Here is an 8250-nt window from a genome sequence, read left to right on the forward strand (position 1 = left end):
AGAGATAGAAGCAGCTGTGATAAATTGCATTTATCTAGTTCCATGGTTCCTAGGCCTGGGGCTAGCTGGGTCCAAATCACCCTGGGGCCCTTGCTAAGATTACAGCCATATTGAGTCAGAATCTTTAGAACAAGCGTTCTCAGAAATCTGTCATTTTGACAAGTGCCTCCAGTGGTTTCACGTGAGCCAGGTTTTGGAGCTGCCGGTCTCATCCATTAAGATGATACTCTTCTGTGTCTAGTGTCTTTTCACAGACGACTGCAGAGGTATGTCCACCAGCAGCCGATGTGGTCTGTCCCGTGGGAAGACAGCTGTCCTGCTGCCGATTCCTGTGTGTGCAGTGGTTCTTGCTGTCCATGCAGGTGGCTCAGGTCTGCTAAATCAGGCTGGTCAGAGCCTAGCTGCGTATTTCCATCCAGCAGCCAGTGGTGTCAGAAGGACGTTAACAGGGCGAGTTTTAGAGTAAAAGGAAGGTGACCCTGTAGGGTGTGCTAGGTGAAAGAACCTAGAGTCTAGGGAGAGGAAAACCTGTGGTCTGCCCTGTTCTTCTCTTGTTACTGTGTAAACATTGACAAGCTGCACTGAATCTCATTTTTCCTCATCTTGAAATAGTTTAGGTGACCAATACCATTTCAAAGAATTTCTAGGTATTCATTCAACATTCACAGAACACTTGCCTTCTCCTGCACTGTTGCATCCCATATTGGGTTAGATGTTCTTTCTAGATGCTCTTTTGTTCCTTGTCACATGCACCATTGAGGGAAGGACTGTGCCTTGTGGCCATTGCGTCTTCAGAGCCCAACCCTTGTTGTGCAAGAAATGAACTGAATGTTGGCAGATGTGTTGGGCTCTGTGCTAGGCCCAGGGAATATGGTAATGGATAAAACTTGGTTCCTCCCTGCCAGCATTTACAGTTCAGGGACTAGGTGTCTGTGAGGTTGGGCGTAGTTCTAGAATTCCAGCAGGAGAACTCTTAGGTAGCACATGGGAATCATCCAGCAAACTTTTATAGACTACCTGTGCTTGGGCCTTAGCCTTGGAATTTCTGAGTCTCTGCGTCTGGGCGGGGTATGTGTAGGGAAGAGGCAGGTCTAGGTATCTGAGTTTAGATGAAGCAGGTAATTCTGCCTTGCAGCCTGGGTTGGGCACCACAGTTGTCAGTCAATTCCTTTTCACCCAGTTGTCACTGAGAAGCATGAGGTCCAAGCAAATTCTCCTCCCTGAGTAGCTGGGACACTCCCCCATGATTCAGTTCCAAGTGTGCTACAATTATTGGTTGTATCTTTTTTTCCCTTCCCTCTAGCTGTTTGATGAAGACAATCCAGTACACAAGTCTGGAACCAGATACATGTTCACAACAGAGGGACACATTGTATCTGTGGATGAGCATCTTCGGGAATTGCCATGGAAGGAATTCTTCTCTGAAGAGGGAGGGCAGGACCAAGGGGGAAAGTCTGTGCACAGGCCGAAACCTCACGAGTTAAAAGTCATCAACTCCAGCTCCAATGTGAGTTGCTTTCTCCAGGGGTGATTTGCATATATAGGAAGAGAAAATACTATGAATTCCTTAGTTGTTCAGACTTCCTGATGGAAAATTGATGGTGTACGCAGATTGGGAGATTTGAAAACACCTCCTAAAGACACCATTTGTATAGATGTTGTCAGGGTGTAGGGAAACCACAGGAGCAGTGGTGGCATCATCACTGCTGGCTGCAGGTGCCAGTGGAGCGAGTGGCTACAGGTTCCTGGAAGAGGAGAGTCTTGTGGGAGGAGCAGCCACTCAGCAGGAGCCACCGCTCAGATTTGACTTCTGTGGCCTTGCCTGGAGGGAGCAGGCAGAGTCAACATGTGACCCCTCCCTGCTCCCCCAGTTGCCTGCTGGAGCATCTTCTTGGCTGCCTGGGGCAAAAGCTGGAGGCCGAGGGAGCCTGTTGATATGATCCATCAGTGGACCTGGAGGGGCAAATGGAAGACATTCAGCAAAATCATCTACCAGCAGCAGAAGAGAAAAAAGCGGTGATAGTCACGATGGTCCTAATGAAGATGCTCTTCGAAGTGCAGCAAACACCCACATTCATTTGAAGTAGGGCTTTATTCCACATGCCTAGATTGTCCTGAGAAGCAGCAGGAAAAATTTGGAAATGGAAGTCCTTGCATCCCTAGTGAAAGTATCAGGTAGTTGTGTTGATTTGAATCAAATAGGATGGTTTGGAAGTGAGGATAGGGAAATGTAGATCAGTCGAAATTTCGAATCTCGTTATCCCCCAGGGCCTCGGTGGTCAGGAGTTCGGCAGCCTCCCCACAGATGGGTTGCCTTGGCATTGGGGCGCCCTCTCATCGCAGACTGTGCTTCAGTGCTTTTCCATTAATGCCCCAGTAAAGGTCTTCGCCATCAGTTTGTGAAGTAAATCGATAGGCCAGAGTGTAGATAACCACCTCCGCCCCCATTTCCATCGGTCGTGGAGCGCTGATTGAGTGGACAAAGCATAATCGGGAGGAAGGGGAAGGAGAGTGAGGGGGAAAAGTTAATAACAGCCAGCACTTGCAAATACATACCAGGGTTAACCTTTGCACCACTCTAAACGCTGACGTACGTTAACCTGTTTACTTCTCCAACAGCCCTGTGAGGGGTGGGTACTTTTATCGTCTCCATTTTACAGATGAAGAAAGGGAGGCACAGAGAGGTTCAGGTCCCACAGTGGAGCCCGGATTTGGACCCAGGCAGTGTCTTCTCTTTTAGGAAGGAGACATCTCTGACCTGCCACACTCGCTAATAGATCTAATCCCATGATTCCAGGCACCAGGGATTCAGGCCCTCAGAAGGGCTCCCAGTTCTGGATGGGGCATGGCCTAGTGGGGAATCCAGTTCCATCCGAGGCGTTTGTCCGTAGTGCCGTTGAAACACAGAGGGCAGGGACTAATCTCCAGAGAAAATCAAGGCGGGATTCCCCGAGGAGGTCACTTGCTGGAGATCCTTGAAGGATGAGAAGGGGTATCCCAGAAAGGATGTTCAGGCAGAAGCAGTAGCACCTGCAAAAGCACAGAGATGTGGGCTTGGGGGGCAGTCGGGACCAATGGAAGGACCTGCCAGTCTTAATCTTGCCGGGGATGAGGAGCAGGGTGTAGTTAGTTCAACTACAGGGCATGGGGAAAATGTTTCTTTGGAGATGAAGCGGATAATGGATGTATTTAGACAACTGCTTCCAGGGATATCACAGTTGGTTAGTTCTCAAGATGTGCCTCTCCTTTGAGGAAAAAAAGTGGTGTGGGGGTCTTTAATTAAAAAAAAATAGTAGTCTTAAGCATTTAGAGTTGAGTTGTGAATGAGAAAAACATAGCTCAGAAAAACACATTGTTTTCAAATAGCAGAAATGTTTTCTGAAATTCTGGGTTTACTAAGGACCCCAGGGATGTGGCTTTCAGTCCTGGCCACTAAGTAGTTGCTGTGATGCCTTTTAGCCTCCCTGGATCTGCCATTTCTTTATCTATAAAGTGAGTGAGGATATTAAATTATGTCAGTGGTCTTCACCTGATGGTGATTTTGCTGCTCAAGGGACATTGGAACAGTGTCTGGAGACGTTTTTGATTTTCACAACTGAGGCATAGGAGTTGCCACTGGCACCTAGTGGGAGAGGCAAGGGGTGCTGCTGACCGTTCTACAGTGTACAGGCAGCTTCCACAACAGTTACCCACTTCCAAACGTCAGTAGTTCTCAGACTGAGAAACCCTGGATTAAGTCATTCAGTCACATTTTCTGAGAGATCAACATATGAGTTTTTAATTTTCCCTCGTTTTTGTCTTTCTAGTGCAATCGTGTACCTGATGAGAGGAGGTACTCCCTGCCCTTAAAGAGCATCTACATGCGACAGATTGACCAGATGGTTGGCTTGATTTGATCTGCTCTCTGTGAGGCCTCATCTTGAACCAGACCGTAACAACCTAACCCAGACCATGCCAAAGTCCAGTCTGAAATGGAAAGGACAGAAGTCTCGCTGTCCATGATGGTGTAGGAATTTCTGTGCAGCACCTCACCACATCTGGTTAATCCTTGCACACTTCAGTGTTTCTCTCCTGTTCAATGAATTGCCCTATTAAGGATATAATTTGAAGTGAGAAGGTACATGGAAATTGGCCTCTTATGACATGTTGATGTTATGAGCACAATAGATTGGGCATTCTTTGGATTGATGTTCATAGCTTTATACTTTATAACGTAAGTCTCTTTGCTGGCACCTGCTATACTGGAGTATTGCTATATCTTAAGAAAAAATTTTTTTATTATTTTTATTTTTTTGAGACAGGGTCTTGATATTTTTTTGAGACAGGGTTACCTGGGCTCAAGTGATCCTTCTGCCTCAACCTCCCGAGTAGCTGGGATTACAGGTGAGCACCAGTGTACCTGGCTAGCTATTTCTTTATTAGAAGATTGAGAATGAAATTTCTGCAAAAGGGTCTGTAGTTCATTTGGTATCCCTACTTAATTGCATTGAAAATGTCATCCTTTCTGTTATTAGATAATTGAGCTCTTCCCTTGATATCCAACCATGATTTTGGATCACATGGGAGAAAAAGTCATCCAGTTTTTCATGTATGCCTCAAGTAATCTTTACAGCGTTACAAATTATTTGCTTAAGAATAATGGTCTTAACCAGAATTCTTAACAGAGTCTCTTAAGTTATTATGTTATGGTCTAAGAGGTTAACTGACAGATCTTTTGGATGGTATTTTGCATTTTGAATATGAACTTACCTGAGGAAATCCCATAGTTCCAGAATCAGGTGCTTTTTAGGAAGAGAACAATACCTAAGGCTGTCTGAGCTTCCATCTTTCTCATATTTCCTAAGCAAGGATTCTCAGTTCTGACCATACTTGGGTTAAAGTTCTGTTTTGTTTTTGTTTCCTATGTCTAGTGCCAATTAGCTAAATCAGGGAGAAAGAAATGATCACATGACTTTCTAGCATCCTTGAGCCATTTCTCTGTGTAATACAGGCTTTAGATTAGTGCCTTACATTGGTTTTGGTTTGGGCCACTGGATGTCACAGCTACTGCTACGGTTTCAGGAGGCCTGTTTAGCCACATAGTGAGACCATGGTGAAAGGGGGATGGAAATTGCTTGGTCAGTCTTTGCCTTTCAACCTGTAGAAGTAAGCATGTAGACAGAGGAAGTTTTGCTAGCATGCCTTCTTTCTTTTTTTGTTTTATTTTCTTAGCCAGAACCTCTCTCTTTGATCCCACACTGATACACACCTGCTACTCTTACACAGTGCAGCAGGGTTGACTCTTATTCTGGCTTCCATGAAGCGTCATGGGTGGAAACACATTCTAGTAAAAAGGGTAGGAAATCCCTAAAACTTCCAGCCTCACATACCACGGTTCTCACCTGTCACTGTTTGCCCACCTCTAAGGATTTCATGTGCATCTTTTCAAAGCTAGAAATAAACACTGTCTATGTTGCATTTTTAGTCAAAAGGGAGAAATCTTATTCCTTCTTAAAAATTTTAAGTGTTAATGGTTTTAAAAATATATAGTTCAGTTCTTTGAGATTTTTGAAAAGAGGATTTTCAGTAATAAACGTGCCATCTCTATCTTTTAAACATTTGTTACATCGTTTTAAAATAGAAAAAATAAAATGCTTCTATTTTACCTTTTTTCATTTCAGAAGCATTATTCTGTTTGTTAACAATGTCCCATCTACTGAATGGAAAACTTTGAGAATAGTATATATATTTTAAATGTTTTCACTGACTGATTAAAAATGTTAAATAAATACACACGCACGCATGCATGCACACACACGAGCATACTTGTACCTTTGTCTCTGGGCAAACAGAGGTAGGACTATTAGTGACCCATTTGGGAATATAGAGCATCTCAGAGAAGGAGGTGAGTTCTTCGTGCCTGTGATTTCTCTTGGCGCTCCCCTCCTCTCCCGCTCTGGCTTCTGTGGTGGCAGTGGTGGGTAAGCACTCCAGTGTTCTCTTAATGAGGCATTTTGCCTGTCACTCGAGCAAGCCCGGTTGTTCCTTCCTCCTCATGCTCCTGGAATAGGGAATAGGGATCTCATGCTTGCAGAGTACAGAGTGCTGCAGGTGCTTCTCAGGGACCACAGGCTGTCAGGAAACGTGTTTTATGTTAAGTCCCAAACTCTCTTGACTTCTGGGTACTGGAATTAATACCAGTAGGTGAGACTGAGGGTGAGTGAGTTAGTACATATTAATCCTGGTTGTTGAGCTTCCAGACTACCCCGTCCGAAGTTTGATGCTATGTAGTCAGTGGTTTGTGTGGCTGGATGCCAGAAGGTTCTTTGAGCCAGTTTCAAAGGTTACTTGTTTTCTTTTTGAAAGTCAGAATGTTAACAACTGTGATATATCCTGCAGGGCTTTTGCAGTTTCTTCTGTTCTATGTTCTGAAATACTGGGTAGAGAATGTATGAGGAGGAGATTACCAGAGAAGTTGCTTTGCTCAGTGCTTTGCCCCAGGAATGCCTCAAATCTGAGTGGACCTCATCCTTTGTGGCAGCTCTGAGCCTGGCCCATCTTCCTATTCCCACGTGTAGCTAGTGTCTAGTGTCAGCTTTGTTCAGTGTGGTGGAAGCATTTTGCAGAACTGTTGTAGAAAGCTGCCTTATAGTTGTCTTGATGAAGCGAAATTCTCTCGCAACAAACTTTCAAATCATTACAGGGGAGGCTTAGCTACTTTAGTTGATGTGACTGAGGAATCCCTTCTGGAAAAATAAGTGGCAAGGAAGGGTTTGCTAGCTCTCCATTTGCACTGGCCATGGTGAAAAACCAGCTTCTGTATTCAAATCTTCCGTTCATTTAAAATTTTTTTTTTCTGCAGCGCTTGTGCCAGAACTTATTCATTGTAACTGAATCCTCAGGGCTTTTCTTGTTTTAGATCATGGACTGTGCACGTGACACTTAAATAATTTTCTATGTATTTAAAGAAAAATGCACCAGGATGATGTCTGTGCACATGACTATTAGAGGAGCGTCTGTAGGAAGTATCTGGTTTGGTCAGCGCAGTTGTGCAATCTGAGGGCCTTGTTTCCTCCTCACCTTCCCCCTTCTCCCCACCAAAGGAAAATATCCCTCTTAATGATTTCTTAGTTCAGTTTACTGAATGATTGCCACCTGTAATTCCTCTTTGGATTGTGTAGACTCAACATGAGACATTCCTTTCTGCTTTTGGAGGGCACCAGAGGCCTTTCTCTTTGATAAATTTTTTTTTGTCTGTTGACAAAAACAAAAATCTTTTTTCAAATTTAGTGCTGGTGAAAAGGTAGGGCTGAGTGATTACCTTAGCCACAGGGTGGCTGAGCAGGAACTTTAGAAGAAACTTCTGAGCTTTCCTGTCCATTCCCAGCATCCAGCTCCTATTCTAGTGCCTCTTCCCTGCAGGGCAGGGACACCTTGGGAAAGCGAGGAGGTGGGGCGGGTTGGGCCGAGTGTCCCAGGTTTCGCAGGGCTCGGGGTTATGCTCCCGCTTGAATCCGGACGTGAATCTGGTAAAAATGTCAAGTACCTGTGGAAATCCCTGATTCTATACCCTCTTCCTTGTTTCTTCAAGGCAGAGGAATAGTATTCTTAAATTTATTTTGTTTTAATTTTAAATAGCAGAACAGAAGCTGCATTTTTATTTATTTTGCATAAGAAAGGTAAATCTTTTTACAAAAAAAGTATAGAGTTGGAAACTCTGGGAAAACTTACTGAAATACACAGATGCTTCTCTCTGTAATGTGCAATATGCTTTGCAACTTAGATGATATTTTATGTTTAATCTGTAAATAAGAAATGTATTTAAATTAAAAGGGATCTTTTTGTAAAAGGACCAAATGTTCTTTTATAAATGTAATAAGGAATATCTTGCTCTTTAAAATTTATTAGGATTTTTATGAGTAATTTTTATTAAAAGATTTCTTTTTTTGAGCTGTCGTCTTGTTTCTCTTTTACATTCTCATGTAGACACATTACATGCAAGACAAACGGGAGAAAAATCTCTAAAGGAACTGCCCATCTAGATGAATAAAACCTTGCTTTTTATAGCTAAGCCCTAAGTAATACCTCCCCCGATGGAATTCCACTACATTTTTGTATGTCACACTCTTCCATTAAATGCCCTTCCCGTGCGGGTCACAACTGCTTTTCATGACCTTTATCCCAGCCCTGGCCTTCCCCTCTGCATTAGCTTCCTTTCTCTTGGCCACTGAGTCACTGTCTTTTCTTATTGCCAATTAGCTGAGTATATCT

The 8250-nt window shown here is 43.7% G+C and overlaps 1 protein-coding gene across 1 annotated transcript in view; it reads left to right on the top strand.

The window, feature by feature from the left end:
* EDEM1 (ER degradation enhancing alpha-mannosidase like protein 1) overlaps positions 1 to 7934 on the top strand; it is a 32541-nt gene extending 24607 nt beyond the window's left edge. The window contains exons 11-12 of the mRNA XM_033210518.1: positions 1304 to 1507; positions 3807 to 7934. Of these exons, the coding sequence (XP_033066409.1) occupies positions 1304 to 1507; positions 3807 to 3896 (294 nt within the window). The 3' untranslated portion in view covers positions 3897 to 7934. The remainder of the gene's footprint in view (positions 1 to 1303; positions 1508 to 3806) is intronic.
* Positions 7935 to 8250: the final 316 nt, after the last annotated feature.

This window comes from Trachypithecus francoisi, unplaced genomic scaffold (genome assembly GCF_009764315.1).
Source record: "Trachypithecus francoisi isolate TF-2019V2 unplaced genomic scaffold, Tfra_2.0 Lachesis_group0, whole genome shotgun sequence".
NCBI lineage: Eukaryota > Metazoa > Chordata > Mammalia > Primates > Cercopithecidae > Trachypithecus > Trachypithecus francoisi.